Source organism: Hippopotamus amphibius, chromosome 16, assembly GCF_030028045.1.
Source record: "Hippopotamus amphibius kiboko isolate mHipAmp2 chromosome 16, mHipAmp2.hap2, whole genome shotgun sequence".
Lineage (NCBI taxonomy): Eukaryota > Metazoa > Chordata > Mammalia > Artiodactyla > Hippopotamidae > Hippopotamus > Hippopotamus amphibius.
Window position 1 is genome coordinate 11,357,427 of NC_080201.1, and position 20,285 is coordinate 11,377,711.

At 37.4% G+C, this 20,285-nt stretch overlaps 1 protein-coding gene across 7 annotated transcripts in view; it reads right to left on the reverse strand.

Moving 5' to 3' along the window:
• Positions 1-20,285, reverse strand: part of CNTNAP4 (contactin associated protein family member 4) — a 259,940-nt gene that overhangs the window by 65,340 nt on the left and 174,315 nt on the right. For 6 of the 7 annotated variants that reach the window (XM_057711745.1, XM_057711746.1, XM_057711748.1 and 3 more), the window contains 4 exons: positions 18,696-18,845; positions 13,211-13,382; positions 6,284-6,390; positions 3,316-3,435 (listed from right to left, as the gene is read on the reverse strand). In XM_057711745.1, coding sequence (XP_057567728.1) covers positions 3,316-3,435; positions 6,284-6,390; positions 13,211-13,382; positions 18,696-18,845 — 549 coding nt within the window. The remainder of the gene's footprint in view (positions 1-3,315; positions 3,436-6,283; positions 6,391-13,210; positions 13,383-18,695; positions 18,846-20,285) is intronic. The other variant, XM_057711749.1, reaches the window with a different exon arrangement.

Here is a 20,285-nt window from a genome sequence, read left to right on the forward strand (position 1 = left end):
AAGGTAACGGTATTAGTAGGTGGCACCTCTGGGAAGTCATGAGGTCAAGAGGGTGGAGCCCTCATGAATGGGATTCGTGCTCTTACAAAAGAGACCCCATGGAGCTCCCTCTATGATGTGAGGATACAAGGAGTCTGAAATCTGGAAGAGAGCCCTCACCTGACAATGCTGGCACCATGATCTTGGACCTCCCATCCTCTAAAACTGCAAGAAATAAATTTCTGTTGTTTATCAGCTACCTAGTCTGTGGTATTCTGCGGTAGCAGTTCAAACAGACTGAGGCGGGCGGAGTCCTCAACAATGGTGGCAGCAAACAGAAGCCACCTGCTTGTGTCATGTGAAAAATCTCTAAAGACACATTCTGTGGTAATTTCCCCAAATATGTGTAGCCAAGGTTTTACCACTACCCTGCAGTTCTCAGAATTACACGTTAATACAAAGGAACTGTTGCTCCCATATCCAACTGCCTTTGCAGTATCCCATCTGAATGTGTAACAGACATCTCAAACTCAAAATGGGTAAAACTGAGCTCCTTACTTTTCCCCTCAAACCTTTTCTGACCACATCTCAAATAATGGCAACTTAATCACTCCAGTTGCCCAAGCCAAAAATGTGGTGTTATTTTTTGGCTCCTTTCCTTGTCTCATTCCTCATACATATTCAATGAGACAACTGAATCTCCGTCCACTGGCTATATTGTATCACCCAGTGCAATCCACTATCTCCAGCTCTTGCCTGGATTCTTGTTACTTGAACTTGGTCTCCAAACAGGCCTAAGACTCCTATTACGCGTGCACATATACAAATACATCTTATCTCTATGCATGTATGTACTTATTTGGTATATACATATATATCTTCTAACTCCTTTCTACCCCTGCTCCTAGATAGGCATTTCCCAACAGAGGAGCAACCACGATCCTATTAAAGGAAGTCGGATCACATCTATCATTGCTTAAAACTCTCCAGTATCTTCTCAGCTTATTCAGGGTAAAAACCAGAGACCTAAGCTGCTGTAAGTACCCACGACTCTTCCTCTCCTGCCCGCGCCCACTTGATTCCCTCTTGCACTCCTATTACTCCCAGCTTCTCCCCATATTCCAGTCACACTGTATTTGCTGCTGTTTTCTGAACACACCTGGTAAGATCACCTCTCATAGGACTTAGCAATTGCTATTTCCTTGCCCAAGGCTCTTTCCCTAGGTATTCACTGCCAGATTTTAAGTAGTAAATCCTCCTTTGCCACACCTCCTGCTTCCATTTCCTTCTTCTGCTTATTTTGCTCCATGAAATGCTGACTTCCCGACACAGCGCTCTCCAATGTAAACGTTTTGCAATGACGGAATAGGTGGCTATGGAGCAGTTAAAATGTGGCTAGTGAGATTGAGAAACTGGCTCTTAATTTTATCTTATTGTAATGAATTAAGTTTGTAAAATTTTTGTCAAGTCACTTAGTTATATTAATCAATCTTAATTAAATGTGAATCTAAACAGGCATTTGCTGCTAGCGGCCAGTACACTGGACAGCACAGTCCATCTAGAATCCATCAGTGTTTGACAATGAAGGGATCAAGAGTCTTTTGTACAATCTTTACAGACAATTTCCCTCAGCACCACTGGCTGACAAGACCATCTTTCCTTCACTGTATATTAATGCCACCTTTGCAAGGAATCAACTATCCATATATGAGTGAGTCTGTTTATCGATTCTCTACTTCATTTCGTTGGTCTATTTGGTTATCCTCGTGTCAATCACATGCCGTTTTACTTAGCTTATCAGTATGATGTCTATATTATATCTGGTAGAGTTCAGTCCTCCAACTTTATTCTTTAAGATTGAGTTAGTTCTTCCTGTTCCTTCAAATTTACTGATAAATTTTAGAATCTGCTCGCCAATTTCCACCAAAACAATTACACCAACCAACCAACACCCAGCTGAAATTTTAATTAAGGTTTTCACTGAATCCACACCTAGTTGGGGAGAAATGACATTTATACCACCATATTGAGCTTTCTAATCAATGAAAATTTTATATTTCTCCACTTATTTAGCATTTAACTTATCTCAAGAGTATTTTACACTTTGTGTAAAAGGTGTGTATATCTTTCTTTAGATTTATTATCATGTATTTGAGATTTTTGATGCTACTTAAAATAGTCTTCTAAAATTTCATTTTAATTGTTGGCATACAGAAATGAAATTAATTTTTATGTTAACAATATCTAGTGATCATCCTAAATTTTAATAGTTAATCTGTAGATTGTTGAGAATACTCTCAATACATAACCTGGCCATCTACAAATAATGCAAGTAAGTTCTTCCTTTCCAGTACATATATCTTTCATTTCTTTCTCCTGCTTTATCGCACTGGCCAGGACCTCCAAAACAATGGTGAACAGAGTGATAATAGGAGACATTTTTGTGTTAATGTTGGTAACAGGTGTAAGGTTTTCAGTATTTCACAATAAACTGTGATATGTGCTATACGTTTTTTTATGGGGCCTCTTAACAAATTAAGGAAATTTCCTTCTATTGATAATTTACCAAGTTTTCATTTTCTCTTTATCATGAATGGATGTTGAATCTAATCAAACACATTTTCCAAGACTATTAATTCCTATTTAAGTTTTATGTTAGTAAAGAATTCAAGAATAAAATTCATTTTTACCCAAATTTAAGAAGTAAATATTTTCAAAGCATTCACATGTTTCAATCTTTTTTCTTTCATTATGATTACTTAAAATGTTTTTCAGCTTTATTTATGTTGTCAAAAATTGTATGTATTTAAGGTATGTAATGTGACGCCTTCATATAAATACACACTGTGAAATGCTCCCCATAATCAAGCTAATTAGCATCATTACCACATTTGGTCCTTTTTTTTTTTTCTTTTCATCCCCCTACTCCTCTCCTCATGGGCAACCACCTGTTTGTTCTCTGTATCTGTGAGTCTGTTTCTCTTTTGTTATGTTTGTTTATTTGTTTTGTTTTCTAGATTCTACATATAAGTGAAAACATATGATATGTCTCAATCTTCTAAGAGGAATAAAGTCTATTCTTTTTGTTTTGGGGACTTAACAAGATACATTTATTATTAGATGTTCTACACAGATACCACATGCACAGAAAATAATGACATTTTAAATCACTACCATTAAACTATTTTCTAAAGATTTACTTTAAGTTCTTCTACTAAACAATATACATTTTAATCAAGTTGCAAATTATGTCAACTTCTGACTTGTTCATTTTAATTTTGCATATTTAAAGCATTCATGCAAATTTAACTATTAAATGAAAGTTGATTAACTCACCAGTCATATTGCAATATAGAAGAAATGGTTCCAGGGGACCACTTCCATCTGCATCTATATAGTAAAACCCTGAAGTATTTCCTTTATGCTTATAGGCTTCACATGACTGCTCATAGATAGCTGTAAAAAAAAAAGTATCATCATAAGTGAAACAGTATAAAATTAATTTTTAAAATTTTAATTTAAACACAAAATACTCCAAGGCTTGAAATTTAATATGTACATTACTGACCAGGAGAAAAGGTAACACATTTTAAAACAAAATTCATTTTTAAAATTAATATGGATAAAAGAAGTTTAGATAGAAGAAAGGAAGAATGAGATTGTATTTTATGCCATTTCTATCACTAAAGGTATATCAGATTACTCAGTCAAAATGAAAATTGTTTATTTTTACATTAGGCAAAACAACAAAAGAGAAGGTAGGTGTTTTAAATGTTAAGATCCTTATAAATATAATGTGACTTCCATTTTGGACATCCACCCAAATGGATCTTTCGACAACCGTTTTGGAATTCCTAATTCTATTATCACCTTGTAAAATAACCTAACATCTGAAGCACAACAGTGTAATTTCCTTAAGTAATCTGCTGTTATCCAAAAATTATGCAGTAGAAAAGTTTCAAATAATGCTGTAACTAGTCTCTTTTCTCACATAAAATTATCTATAGATAAAATCCTTTTTTTTCCCATAAAACAAACATGATTTACAAAGCTTCTTGTGAATAATTTAAAAAGTACTTTACAAAAGAAACTTTCTCTAATGCTCCGTAATGAGAATTTAAGATAATTAAAATTCAAAGCAAAAGAAATATTTATATAAAATATGCCCTCAAGTGGTCTCAGTGTGTTTTGGTCCATAATTGGATGTTTTTAATTCTACAATTTGCCATGTACAAGGTTTGATATTAACAATTGTATATGATGCACTCTTCTCATCGAACACTTGGCCAAATGCAATGGTGATTTCCATCAGGCTTTTAACTTTGTGAAATGAGAAATAAACATCCCTTGAATGACCTTCCTTGATCTATTCTAAATTTTTCAAAATTATGTTAATGAATTTTTAGACAATATGAAATAATGTAACTAATATTCTCAGTGTTACAGAGACTTCAGATAATCATACAAATTTACTTCTCTATGCCTCCACAATTTCTGGGTTCTATTTTATTCCTACTGTATATTACATAGAAATATAAGATGCATTGTTTTCTAGTCACATTTGCATTTTGTGCAGTGAAGTGGGCATGTGAAAATGGTTAATTTATATATTTCTATATGTACATACATGTGTTGATAAATTCCTTGAAAGAGACTGGGATATACACATAACTTTGCAGTGAGGGCTGGTATTAGGAAGGACACACAATTGCATGAGGGTAATTCGGAGTACTTTTGCTTTATGCATATTGCTTGGCTTTTTATAGCATGACTGCTTAAAATATTATTTTCTAGTAAAACCTTTCTTCAAGACCCCATCTCTGACCCTCCCTCAACTCAGGCGAACGATGGTGATGTCTTCACTGTAATCGGGTTTGTCATCCTGGCCTCATTTCTCGGAATGGTCAGCAGCAAAAAAACCTTGGGCTCCCTTTAGACTACCTGCTCAAGAACTTAATAAATTAACTCAATGATTGGATCCAACTGTGGGCCACAGATGAGAATACCTTATTTATTTATCATCTGATTTTTTTGGCTCAGAGATGTTTGTGTTTATATTTACATTTAGTCATTGATAACAGCTGAAACTAAACAAATAGTCAATGAAAACACATTCAATTAGCTTTCTGTTTTGAGTTAGTTACTGTAATTGGGATGATGGCAGATATGAAAAATTAAAATATACCGTCCCTCTGCTACTGCTGACCTGGGACAAGTAGCTTGGCCTTGGCTTTGGCAACAGCAGGCGCTTTTCTTGTTCTTATGAGGCACTCCAACTCACACAAGTTGATGCCCCAGGAATGACTGGCTGCACTGATGGAGGCATGAGGGTGAGGCCAGGAGCTCCCCCCACCCCTGCTCATGCCCTCTTCAGCCCTGAGTCCGGACTTCCGGGGGTCCCTTGTGGAGCCTCTGGGGCTGGGAGCCCAGGATTCCAATCTCAATTCCGGCAGGAGTACAAGGCGATGCACAATGAAGAGATGAGGGTGGTGAGGCTGAGGACTGCACCTAATGTCCTGGCCTAAAGTCAAGGCTAGAGGCCAGAGCACTAGGAGCTGAGATGCTCAGCAATGTCAGCCACAATACGAAAAAATGGGCATTTGGGTCTCCCCATCCCACGTCCTGAACAACGACATGAGTCTTACAACATATGCAAACTTTTTACCAGGAAAAAATGCATGGCTTCTAACACGGGAAAAGAGCACTGGTTGTGGTCCCAGGCTCTGGAACATAATTACGAGTGTTCACATTCTCCCTGTGCCTTGGCTATCTCAGGAGCTTTTGGGCAAGGTGATTAACCTCTCTCTGCTACCTAGTAAACTAGGGGTAATAACAATGGCTACACCCACCTGCTAAGGTGGCCATCAGAGTTAAATGAGCTGGGACATGTAAAATACCAGAGCAGTAGCTGGCATTTAGAAAATACTCAATAAAATTAACTATTATGATTAATACCATTTCTATCATACTTATCCTTGTCGTCCTTATCAACGGAGTTGCAAGAGAATTTAAGGATCACCTATTCTGCACTGTATTTTACGCTTATCTTTAGCTACCTTTGTTTTCTTCACGTGTTCGCTTGCCAGCTCTCCTACTCTTTTCTGTCTTGTGTTATTTTATGTGTTTCTATCAGTTGACTACTTTATGAAAAGAAGTGTGGATTAAAAATAAACTAGAAATCAACTGAATGCTAAGATTCAGGGTTGTACATACACGGACATGTATATGTACACACAACAAAGAAAAGGGAAATGAACCAGGGAGTCAGGACAGAGGTGAGAACAAGCAGGTGTGCTTGGCTTACAGTTGTGGCAGGTCGCTCCCCTGTATCCGGTGTTTGCACAGTTGCAGTGAAAGGTGTCCCAGGACTGGGAGCATTCACCACCGTGTTCACAATAGTTGGGCAAACACCTACAAGAAGGTGCAGATACAATCATGACTATTCATTTTGAGAAATCACAACATATGGATAACTAATACATGATCATGGGAAAGAATGTCAACGGTAACCTAAAGAGGAAATAGAGCATGACTAAGGATCGTTCAGTCTGTCGTTACTGTACCTTAATCACAGAACTAAACCTTAGATCAACAAACTCATCAGATGTCAACCCATTCTCAGGGAGCTGTGACTCCTTAATTTTCAACATGTCCTACTATATCACAGCCCTTTCTCTTTCATAAGTGACACAATGCTAATTCAATATATTGCCAGAAACATCAATAGTTTACATAAAATAACAGCATTTAATCATTCTGATTTACTACCCTGAATATTTAAAGGAAGAGGGAATAAAGAAGTGAGAAGGAAGGGGGAGGGAGGGACATCTCTATTCACTTGGTGCCTACATCCAGGAATGTTGAAGGTGTACAGTATAGACCCACAAACTCCAAGCAGTGACTCAGGGTGCATTAGGGTGCTGAATCAAAATCACAGGGGCTCCTTGGATATTTTAAATTTTTAAGAGAAATACAGACATACTCAACATCTGTCAAGCACTGTGCAACTTACTAGCTTGAGGTAGTTAAATTTCAACATTAGATAGTAATACATTCCTTTTAATCATGTCCTGTCTTTGAGAAGCTGGATTTTTAGTAGTTGATACAAAGTAACGTCATGTGAAATCATGTTGAACAAAAGTAAAGGTAGAGTACCAGATTTGATTCGGAGCTTTGAAAGGTTGTACATACACTACATTAAAAATAAAGTTAAAATATTTTTCAAATTTTGTGTATATAATTAAAATATAAATATATGTATAAATTACTTTTCGAAGGTTCTAAATTGTTAGGATATAAACACATAAAGTTACTTGGAACTAAGCCACCGTTTAAATGAAAATGTTATATCTTTTGGCTTAGGACATTGTGAGAAAACTATTGAAATACATAAGGCACTATAGACAAAAAAGTCCAAGAGCTTCTTGTATCAACTCAAATAGCCCTGATCAAATAACTGATACTTTTCAGAATTTAAATTGAAAGTTATATTGAGACCAAGGCTTGAAATGCTCTCATTCACCCCAGAATAAAAAAATAAATAAATTACAAAACCTATCAAGAATATAGTCTTGATGAAGTTTCTGACACCTCTGTTTTTAAAACTAAGACTGGGAACATCATGTTTTGCTTTCAGGATTTTCCCAATTTTAATGGTAAATAATGTTATTGATTTTTCCTGAATATAAAAGATAGACATCCACTGTATATCAAGCAATATAGGAAACAATAGAGAAGAAATATAATTTACAATCTCAATATATAAAAATTACCACTATACACATATATATGTGTGTGTATAATGTAGTATGTTCATAAGTGTAATCATAAAGTACATATTACTTTACAACCTGCTTTTTAAGGATTCAAAAATAAATATTGGGCATCTTCCCATGGCAATTAATTTTATATGTATCTCAGCATTCTTATAGATTCACAGGAATCCACTCAAAGAATATTTAAAGATATATTTAACTTTTTAAGCACTTCCAATCAATAACAATCTAGAAGAGAGAATTTTTAACATAAAATTAAAACAGAAAACAATCATAGTTGGTAATCAGAAAAGAAAAGGACACAGCAGGCTATTCTTTAACAGACCTTGAACCAGATATAAGTGACTACACTTAAAATTCTAAAGAATGAATCTTTAGTTATGGTGATACGTGTGCTATTTCTATTTGATCTGCTGCAAAAGATACCGTGTCCATTCTCCTTGAGTCCTGTTACACTTGACTTTTCATATTTCTTAAATTACAATGTAAAAGACTGGATTGTGGGTTTTATTTAAATTCATCACACAGTGGTTCTGTTTGACTACTAGTAACCTATGGCAAATTAATACATTGTATAGTGAAGGACTGATTCTCACTAAACGTTCTAAACAATTATCTTTTATACTTCGATACGAAGTACAAAACAATCCATCCACCCATTTTTTTCCAGCCTCCAACACTCTTCCTTAGACATTTCCATCATGAACTTTCATTGCTTGTGAACATAAACAAATGTATACATCAACATGCCCCAAACTGAAGTGACCAGTATGATTTTGGTTTATCCTGATTTCCAGTCCATTCCAATTTAAATTTCAGAAGACTTTAACACAATGTACAACTTGGCTAGAATTAATGATACTGAAGTAAAAATCTATGTAACATTATCACATTTAGGAAAATTAAACAAAAAATTAGGTATGTATGGGTCCTAGGAAAATGGTGACCACTTGAATTCAAATCTCCTATCCTTCCTCAAAACTATGAAATCAACAAGAACCAGCCCTTCACCCTCCACATGACTCCCCCCTATGAAATAAACAAGTCACCTCTTCAGTATCACTGGAGACAGAACACCAACATGATCCTCAATCGACTGTCAGCAGAGGAATAAACACCACATGTGAGCATAAGGGAGGAGGAACAAAGGGAGGCTTAAAGGGCTCCTCAGAGAAGAAGAGAAGGAGGGTGGGTGACTGGAGGGAAGATGGCGCCATGGGAGCCCAAGCCCGAGGACCAGGTGGTGGGAGTGGACTAGGAGAACGCCATGATGGCAGTCCAAAGGCTGCAGGCTGGGGAAGCCAGGAGGCAGGAGCTGGGCCTCCCGAGGTCGCCATGGTGAACGATGTTACACGGCAGCCATTTAATTCTTGTCAGGAGTCTCGGTAGCCTGGTGTCATGGAGACCAGAGACACACCCCACCCTCTGCCTTACTTCACTTGTGAAGGGTAGGTGATATCAGAGCTGAGATGGACCTTCGCCAATCTCCTGATACTCTTAAAACGTTGTTATCAAAAGACTGGGTTTCCCTGGTGGCGCAGCAGTTAAGAATCTGCCTGCCAATGCAGGGGACCTGGGTTGAAGCCCTGGTCCAGGATGATCCCACATGCCACAGAGCAACTAAGCCTGTGAGCCACAACTACTGAGCCCATGTGCCACAACTACAGAAGGCCGTGCGCCTAGAGCCTGTGCTCTGCAACGAGAAGCCACCTCAATAAGAAGCCTGTGTACCACAATGAAGAGTAGCCCCTGCTCTCCACAACCACAGAAAGCCCACATACAATAATGAAGACCCAACACAGCCAATAAATTTAAATAAATAAATATATTTTTGAAAAAAAGATATAGTTAATACTATTGCTTAATAAGTGGCTTAGGTCCAAACAACTTAATATTTATGCCCTTAACAATTGTCACCTCTGCCCCAGTCCCTCTTGGGTTTCTGCCCCAAGACATGGGAACATGGAGGACGGCTCCCTTTGCAATGCTGTCCTTATCTCCACTGAGGGACTGATGGCCATCAGTCTCAGTCAGCCTCCACCCAGATTTCCCTGCACGTCTACGAGGACAAGGGGAGGGCTTCCAGATGAGTGTGTATAAGTGACTGTGAGTAAAAAAGATGTGAGTGTTTAAGGAGTATGGGAATGATCTTATGAGTATGTGGGTGGTGTGTAAAGATGCTATGGCTGTGTGAGAGTATTGTGTGAGTGTGCTTGTGTATGGATGAATGAGTGAGGAGGTGTGTGTGGACGGTGTGTGGCGAGAGCTCTGAGATATGTGAGTGAGCTTTTGCGTGTATAGATGTGCATGGGAGACTTTTACAATAACTACATTAATTTACATGTAAAGAATGTGTGTAAATCACTGTGTGGGTGTGAGTGTGAGCATGTGTCTAAATTTACATACACTTTTAAGTGTAGGTCTGATCCAACTTAAAGTTAGTTCCAGTAAAAAGAGAACTACACTGCTTAAGATTCTGTTAGATTTTTTTCTGGCTGTGCCTCATGGCTTGCAGGATCTTAGTTCTCCCTGGACCAGGGATTGAACCTTTGGCAGTGAAAGTGTGGAGTCCTAACCACTGGACCTTCAGGGAATTCTCTCTGTCAGATTCTTAAATATATTTTTAATGTCCCTGTTCGTTTTAATTGCAACCTATTAAACCATAAACTTCTGTGTTTAATATACACAGATTAAGCATGAACACCAATAAATGCTGACGTGCACGCAGGGAAGCTGTACAACACAGCAGGCAGCACGCAGGGGGACTCCCAGAACCAGGGGGCTGAGATCTGATGCTCAGCTCTGCCTGTAGCCATATCCTCTTAGTCAACTTACTTAACCACTCTGTGCATCTGTTTCCATGTGAAACAAACACTCGAAGAACAGGTTCTAAGGGTTGTGAAGATTAATTTAAATACATATTAATTTATTTAAAATTAATGTTAGAACATAGTCATTGCACAAGTCTCTCACACATGTATGTATGCATAAACTCACACACATATCCAAAATCGCCTTACATATCCACACAAATCCTGACACACACACAATCACATGAGTCCTCACACATTAACCCATGCATATGTACACTCACACACGCACACACTCACACACAGCCACACCATCCCTATGCTTTCACACACACTTGTAAGGTCATTCAGACACATTCCCAGGCCCCTCTCACACTCACATCACCCTACACAAGTCACTCACACACACACAAACCTATATACTAATTAATGTTAAGTTAGAATACAGCCTGGTAAACAGATTTTTTTTAAATCTCTATTTAATAATGCTTTGGCAGCTATGTCAATAGGTATAGCATATTAAGACCAAAACAGATGGATACATACTTTCTTCTGAACATAAGAGAATGAGTTTAGAGATACTTTCAGGAATTTAAAAGGTATACAAATATAACACATTTGGTTTTTGCTATTATTTTTAAGATTTTTTAGGGTTACCATTAGCCTAAAATTTTTCTTTAAAAAATGTATAGTCAAGATCTATCCATAACTTGCTCACTATTTCTGAACAGTGCTTTTACGGTGTGGTACTGAAACCACACATTCTCCCACTGTGCTGTGTCACACTGGTTTAGAAGCGTGTACCTCTAGAGAGCAGGCAACACGGATTCCTTGTGTAAAATGGCAGCTTCAGAGAAACCCACATTGGAGAGGTGTGGATCTCCTTGCACCAAAAGAAAGTTCTGCGATCTGAGATGGTCAACATGATCATCACTCATGGTGTGGATGACCGAACCTCCCCATTGGTCCCTGGTGGCTAATACCCATCAGGGCGAGGGCTCCCTGCCCAGGGAGCCTCGCTACAGGACTTCCCTAAAATCAGGATTAATGTTCCCAGGCTGGCGTGGCTGTAACTACGGAGATGGTCACTGTCATTTGTTCCCCAAATCAAGCCAATTGAGGTTATCGTCTCAATTCTCCCTTTACATATCATCTTTTGTTATAGAAAGAATTATTTTATCTACAAATTGAGTTAAATAAACATCTATTCATAAAGAGAAAATGATGTCCTTCAAATCCATTGCTAAATAAGATTATAATTATTTTTTCTACACATAGCATAATATCTACTAGTGTTCAAAACAGGATCAACAGGCTGATAGATTAAATGGTCTTCAGATATAAAAGATGTGTGTTTACACTGGTAAAATCTTTTATACAAATAAAAAGTTATTTTTAAAACTCAGAATTTATCTATTTGCTCAAAATATATATTGCATACAACCCCACAGCTGGGGTTAAGTTTGTCATATTGCTTAATTTTTTTAATGACATTTCATTGAACTCAATAATTAAAAATAACTGCCTCGATGACTGGCAAGATCATTTGGCTACAGTTACCCATACCTGAAAATACTTTTAAATTATTATTATTTTGTTCATAACTTTTACTTTAATTTTTATTATTTACTCATTTATTTACTATTTATTTTCTTTGGGCTGTGTTGGGTCTTCATTGCTGTGCATGGCTTTCTCTAGTTGTGGAGGGAAGGGGCTGTGTTGCGGTGCGCGGGTTTCTCATTGCAATAGCTTCTCTTGTCACAGAGCACGGGCTCTAGGCGCTCCGGCTTCAGTAGTTGCAGCTCAGGGGCTCTAGTGCACAGGCTCAGTAGTTGGGGTATATGGGCTCAGTTGCTCTGAGGCATGTGGGATCTTCTGGGCCCAGGGATCGAACCCGTGTCCCCTGCATTGGCAGGCGGATTCTTAACCACTGCGCCACCAGGGAAACCCCAATACTTTAAAATTATTAACTATCAATTATTATATTAAAAGTTACTTGTCCTCTACAATGAACTCCCAAATCTTGCGCTATCATGCCCTGTACTGGAGTTCCCACTGAAACTACTGGATCATCCTTACACCTTTATCAATACTACAGCTCCAAACTTTTCCATGGGGGAGTTTCCTCCTCATTTTTCCCCGCAGAGAAAATAGTAATGGGTTCTTAAAGGTATACATTAGGACCACAGCAACCAGTTCAATTCCTATGCCTCTGAAATATTATTCAGCTGTCAGGGAAGCAAAAGCCAGTTTGGTAACTAACCACATAGGTCTCTGATTTACTGGTACCTGATGGTCTATATTACTGTTAAGGTATCCTAATCTATTGTTTAATGATATATTTTTGATACATTTATACCTCTCTAAAACTACAGCAGCATCAACATCATCTTTTGTGAACTGGTAGCTATTTGTACATATAAATAACATGGTCACATGTCTTCTACCTAAATTTTATCACTGGGAATATGAAGTATGAAACTAAAAGACTATTTTCTTATTTCTAATGTGAACATTATCTCTTTCCTGTGAAATAGTTGATAGTGAGAAAAAGGAAAGAAAAATGTTTGCTTTATATACAAATTTCAATCTGCTGCCAAAAGTTTGAAAATGGAGGTCAAAATAAAGAAGTGAGATTGCCTTTACCTGTCTCTGATTCCACATGAGTCTATCTGAAGGTCGCTGAAGTTCCCAAAGGACCCCCGCTGAACTGAAATCAGATCTACCACCTTGTGACTGATAGAAATGAGTCTCATACATCCCTGAAACCCACCAAGTGGACTTTTACATTGGGATCCAAAGCTGTTGTCAGGACAACCTGATAAAAACAAAACAAAGTTAATCTGGATACATCATAATGAATCAGGACACAGTATCTTCACTAAAAAAAATTTAAAAATAGGCGTTTGATTATTAAATTAAAACAGGGGAGAAAAGCCCATTGCAGTCATCATTCGTTTGATCTAAACTACAAATAGCAATTCATACAGTGTTCCTCTTTATTACCAAAGGATTCATAGGAAATGACTACTGTTATAATAATTATGTGCAAGGATACTAACTTGATCCCAATTTTAGAAATATACAGATCAGCTCCAGGATCCTGAACATGTCAGCCAGCAGTATTAAATTATGTATAACTTAAACACAGGAACTTAGTCTTTTGGGATGCAAAAAGAAGAGCATAAAGGATGAAAATGTGCACTGTAGATAAGAAAAGATAAATCGATAATGGTGAAATACCTTTGTGCTTAAGGCTATTCAGAAAAGGAGTTACGACTTGGAATAAAATTACAACTATTTATTTAATTAAATACTTTTCATATGCATATAAGAGCTACATATACATGATTTTAATAAATCATAATGGCTTAATGTCAAAAACATTTCACTGTTTGACTTTATTTTTTTGTCTCATAAAAGAATGTTCCATTTATACTGATATTTTTTCCTAACATTTATCTAAGACCTGTTTCTAATTATTTAAATAATAAAGAACTATAATATTAGCCATTATTGTCTGGGATTTAATGATGTTCTAAGTGTTTCTCTATCCAAGTGAAATAAACAATTTCATGGAGTATGAACACATATATTATACTTATGTATTTTTCATTAATCTTTCTTTGCCATTATGCCTGTCAACCACTATTACAGTTTCAAAGAATAAGAAATGAATCAGCAACTTCCTAATTCCTGCACAACCAATGCTAGTATTCTACCTGGGAATTTCCATTATAATTAAGTATTTTGACTGAGGATATTTCTCCCTAATGCTTTGTTTTCCTAACAAAATACATTTACCTGGAAAGGTAAGGCCAGAATTCATATTTAAAACTGTTATCAGGCACATTGAAATACTATATTTTAAGCAATGGAGACTGAAATTTAAAATTTAATATATCAAGAAAAGGTGACGAAAGCTTTTTGAGCATTAGTCTATTGTACATGATTCTATATACTCTTTCAGTGCTTAAAAATCTTCTGTGGTATAGGATACGGTTACCATAATCTGGATGTGTTTTCTAGATGATTTATTAACCAATTAAGAATGTTAAAAACTGAGAGGATAATAGTTCAATAATATTTGGGGGCAGTTACAATATGCCAGGAATACAAACAGCTCTGCTAATCTCCTTTTCTCCAGGTGGTGTTTCCTGACACATTTCAAACTATTTCAGAATAAAATAAATTGTGCGGTCTGCCTCTAGGGAACAAAACTAAGCAAACTCACAGTCACAAGGAGAGGTCATGGAACTTTACAGAGAGCACAGCGGTCCTATTATGAGGCCCTTCACATTCCTGGCTACAATGTTTAATAAGCAAGAGATTCTAAAGAACAAAGAAGGGGTCAACCCAGGGTAGTCTCATTAGCCTACAATAACAGACAGCCACAGGTTAATATAATGCAACAGCAGAGAGAAGTTCCGCACTGAACCGGTTTGAGATGAAAGTTCTAAAATATGAAGATTTCTGGGGAATACTTCATGCTGAATTAATGGATGGATCCATTACTAGAAGCAGGCAGCATGTTAAACACCTCTGAGGATGGCAGATAAATTATCACTGCATGTACCAGAAGTAAGATGTTGGGTCTGACTTCACGGTGGTGTAGCCAGTTCACTGGATGGATAATGTCTGATTTATACAAGCGAGAGTGTGAGCCTTCTGCACACAGTCGAGTATTTCTAGCTTGTGCTGCACAGTATGTTATTCAATTGCACAAAGATTGTGTAGGGGAATACACAGAAGTTAGACTTTCCTCCATCCTCAATCCGAAGAACCCAGATTTAAAGTTTACAGTTTATAAATGATAAAAGCTGATCTCAGTAACTTTTTGAAAAGCATACATTTGGGGAGAGAGAAAAAGTAAACAATGATGGGTAGAGAGTGGTGTTTGGTGAAGTCTATTCAGAGCGCTGGGAGTTCTGGGCAGTCCACTCTCTCAACAGTCACGATCAGGACTGACAACAGAAAACAGATACAACCCAGGCTGGTGGGAGAGACTGCCCCTTTGCACAGGGGCACTACAGTTAAGTTACAGATCAGACTGATTGCTGATAAGATACCTGGAAACTTGCAGTTGAATTTAGAGAGAAGCAGAGGAGAATGGATGGGAAGTGTCTCTCAACATGTGATGTTTATTTACTTGAAGACAAACTGGCTGAAGAATTAACTACCTAAGAAAAGCCCTCCACCCAGACAAAACAGATCCTAGGAATAAAGGGGACTCTCAGCCACACAGCAGAGAAGATTTTCTAGAGTGACCAACTGTCAAGTTTGCTCTGGGGGTGGGAAGTGGGGAGGCTGCTCCCAGGACTCCAGGCTTTCAGTGCTAAAACGAGGGAGAGCTGGTCACCCCATTGCCAGTACTACTCAGACAATGAGGGCCCCTGAGCCAGTACTGCCCTTCAGGCGACCTTATTCTAACCCTCCTCCAGCCATGATTCTGCCCATGGCACTGAGAGGCATTACAGGGGAAGATGATGTGCCCGCTTAGAAACTTCTCCCCTCTAGTCCACTCCCAGAATCCAAAATTCCCACCCCAAAAGCCCTACTTGGGCTTCCAGAAGGATGGACCTCCTCCACCAGGTCCTGGAGGCACAAGGCTGGGAAGAGGAGGGAGAAATGTGGCAGCAGGAAGCCTCCTGCTTTCCTTTGGACCCTTGCTCCCAGCCCTGGAAATGTTGGGGTGCCCTGGGGACTGCAGGGTATATATTTAGTGATTAACAGAATCTCATGCCAAGATCAAACATATGCTGGTACTTAATGATACCAATTGAGAAGATGATTGAATAAACAGAGATGTTGCCTAAGTAAACTTAAGATAGGTTATTTAAATAAAAGCCCTGAAGTTGGAATTTTATTATGGAAGCTTCCATAGCATATTGTTTTGGGGACTCAGAAACACCTTAATAGATGTCAAATCATAAAGAACATGACGGGAGGGATAAAAGCCCAATTCAAGGTGATGGTTACCCAGGGAGATGAAGAGGTACGATCTTGCAGGGACAAACAGATGTTGGCACTATCTTTCTCAAGCTGCGAAATGCATGTGTAGATGTCTATTTTTAAAAAAATAATAATAATTAGCATCCTTTACATTGTGTATATGATGTAAGATGTGAACAATACGAGGTAACTGGGTGCGGGGTATGTGGCAACTCCCCATGTATCTTTGCAATCTTCTGGTAAATCTAAAACTATTCAAAAGTTCTAAGTTCATTTAATTATAATGGTGTATGGCATATGTATCATAATAAAAACAAGCAAAATTACAGAGTGCACATGTGATATATTTTGTTATAAAATATTATAGTATAAATAAAATCAATAAAAATTTTCTACAAAAAATAGGTAGGCATCATTAAATCTCAACATGAAGGGTGGAAAATAATTTAAGAATGATGATTCTATTTTCATAACTTACACTTTTATGCAGTCTATTATTTTTATCATCTCTTTTTTGCATCATTTAACAAAATGCTTGTATTTTTTATCTCTTTTGGTGCTTCTAAATATTTTCCTTTGAAGTGAAAGCTCTTAAGTTGTTCTATACAGATCTTCCTTGACTTACAATGTAGTTACATCTTGATAAACCCAGTATAAGTTGAAAATAGCCTAAGTCAAAAGTGTGTTTAATATACCCAACCTACCAAATATCATAGCTTAGCCTAGCCTACCTTAAACATCCTCAGGACACTTACATTAGCCAACAGGTTGGCAAAATCATCTAACACAAACCCTACTTTATAATAAAGTGTTGAATATCTCATGTAACTTATTGAATACCGTACTGAAAGTGAAAACAGATTGTGTGAGAACAGAATGGTTTAGGTATATCTGCTGTTCACCCTCCTGATTGTGTGGGTGACTGGGAGCTGTGGCTGCTGCCACGGCCCAGCATTATGAGAGAATATTATATCACATGTCATTAGCCCGGGAAAAGGTCAAAATTCAAAGTACGGGTTCTACTGAATGCGTACTTCTTCGCACCTTCATGAAGTCAGGGGGTGTCTGTATATCTTATCACCTATTAAAGGAACATGTTCCTATAGGTTGCCATAAAGTCGATCATATATTCCATAAGGCTTTATAAACAACTTGATTTATAAATGAACAAATCTCTCTAAAGGAAGCAATTATATCTTTTAAGACTGCTGGCATTATGCTGCCTTTCATGATAATAGATTATGTAGGGGTTTTTTGGTTTTTGTTTGCTCTTAATATAAGATGAATGATTCATGGTCTGTGTACTTGCTGTCAGTTCTTAGAAAGAAATTTGTATTTTATTGATGAATAATGAAGACTGGGCTTTCAACCAAATTCAAAAGTGATTCTAGACAGAAGTCATGATTACAATTCAAAATAACAAGAAGAAGAAACACCTCAAGTCATGGTTAAAAATGTCTTACTACTAACAGTTTTACAACTTTGCCTTTCTAATTAATGTCAAATATTGTTTTATTTTAATTTTTCCAGTGCTAAAGATTCATTTCCACTTGCAAGGTGTGCTTTTTGAAGATTTTAGTTCAATCAAACATCCACTGGGCAAGTAAACATTTCATTTGTTTTTGTTCTTTAAGAGAGATGGCCTGGTGCACTAAAGGCTGATGCTCTCATTTTATCAACTGTATCAGTGCATTATTACTTAGCAATGAGAAGAGGCATTTGTAGCTAATTAAGTTAGATTATTTGTCCATTGGCATAATATTGACCTGCATTGAGCAGTAGAAAAGCAGTAAGAATGTCCTAGAAAAGCTAGGAGGCATGATTAGGAAAATGCTGCAATGAAATGAGCCCATAAAATCTGAAAAAGACATACATGTAAGGACCATTCAACATTAGGAAAATATAACAAAATTTGAAAGTAAGAACTGAAGAGTGTGGTCTACTTTCAAACAATCTCATTATGGAAATCATAAACATAAGTCAGACCACCTCAAGGAAATGCATTTTAGGTCATAATCATCATGATCCACTCAACATTTCCATGAAAGTGAGAAATTATTCCAAAGTGGGAAATTATTCCATAGTATTGACATTGGTTAAAACACAATGACTTCAAGACACATGGGCAGTAACTGCGAACATGGTTCAACTGCCCATATGGAGTGACCGCTTCTCTTACCTCCAAAATAATAGATGCCCCCTGAGTAAATCTGCTCAGGCCCCAGGGAAGGAGATGCAGAAGCCACTTGGCCATCCACCACCACACTCAGGTAATTCCTTTTGGCAGATAAGGAGACGGAATGCCACTGCCCATCATTTAATCCAACACCTAGGGGAGATAAAATCAGTTTAAAAAGATACCTCTTAACAGTGAACACTGTAAGCAGCTGGTCAGAAACAGCAATGTACACATCACTCAATCAAGTGCAGCACTCACAACTATTAAGAAAAGAAAACAAGAAGGAAGAGAGGAAAGGGAGGTCAGTGGGCCACGAGCACCCTCTATGTGGAAACACTGTGTGATTATCTTCCTTTCTTGGGGCCTCAATAGAGAGAACAAAATTCTAATTCAACTTTGAACAATCCTGAATGGTTAAAATCTTTCAGTAGTTCAAATTTTATTTGGCATGGACTAATTTTCAGCTTCCATCATGTAATTTACCTTTTAAAAGGAGGAGTTTGGGAAGAGCACTGATATTTTCCAAAATTCTAGGTTATACCCAATAAAATGATTTATCTGCTCTTTTATATTTTGGTATAGTCATCTTTTATGAGGCCAGAATATTTAGCAAAGTATATCAAGTCAATTATTACAAAAATATTTGAAGAGATTGTAATGAATGCTGAAAGTGTACTGATACAATGCAAAGTTAAAAAATAAGGCAGCGTGTAAAACCATATTTACACAATTGATCATCATAATTTGCAGATTTCATATTTGCAGGTTCAACCACTTGCCATAATTTATTGGTGGCCTCTAAATCAATACTCAGGGCACTTTTGGGATCAGGCACAGAAATGCACAGAGCAGAGAAAAATTTGAGTTGACTGACATGCATGTTTCCAGCTGAGGTCAAAGCAAGGCAAAGCTTCTTGTTTCAGCTCTCATATGTAAACCTGTCTCCAGACTTTTGTGTTTTTTATTGGTGATCTTGCTGTTTAAAAAGCCCTCTTGTGTGGAGAAAAGGGAACTCTTCTGCACTGTTGGTGGGACCGTAAGTTGGTACAGCCACTATGGAAAACAATTTGGAGGTTCCTTCAACAACTACAAATAGAACTACCATATGATCCAGTAATCCCACTCCTGGGCATATACCCAAAGAAAACCATAATCCCAAAAGAAACTTGTACCATAATGTTTATTGCACTATTTACAATAGCCAGGACATGGAAGCAACCGAAATGCCCATCAACAAATGAATGGATAAAGAAGATGTGGCATATATATACAATGGAATATTACTCAGCTATAAAAAGGGATGAGATGGAGCTATATGTCATGAGGTGGATAGAACTACAATCTGTCATACAGAGTGAAGCAAGTCAGAAAGAGAAGGACAAATATTGTATGCTAACTCACATATACGGAATCTAAAAATGGTACTGATGAACTCAGTGACAAGAACAAGGATGCAGATACAGAGAATGGACTGGAGAACTCGAGGTATGGGAGGGGGCGGGGGGTGAAGGGGAAACTGAGATGAAGCGAGAGAGTAGCACAGACATATATATACTACCAACTGTAAAATAGTCAGTGGGAAGTTGTTGT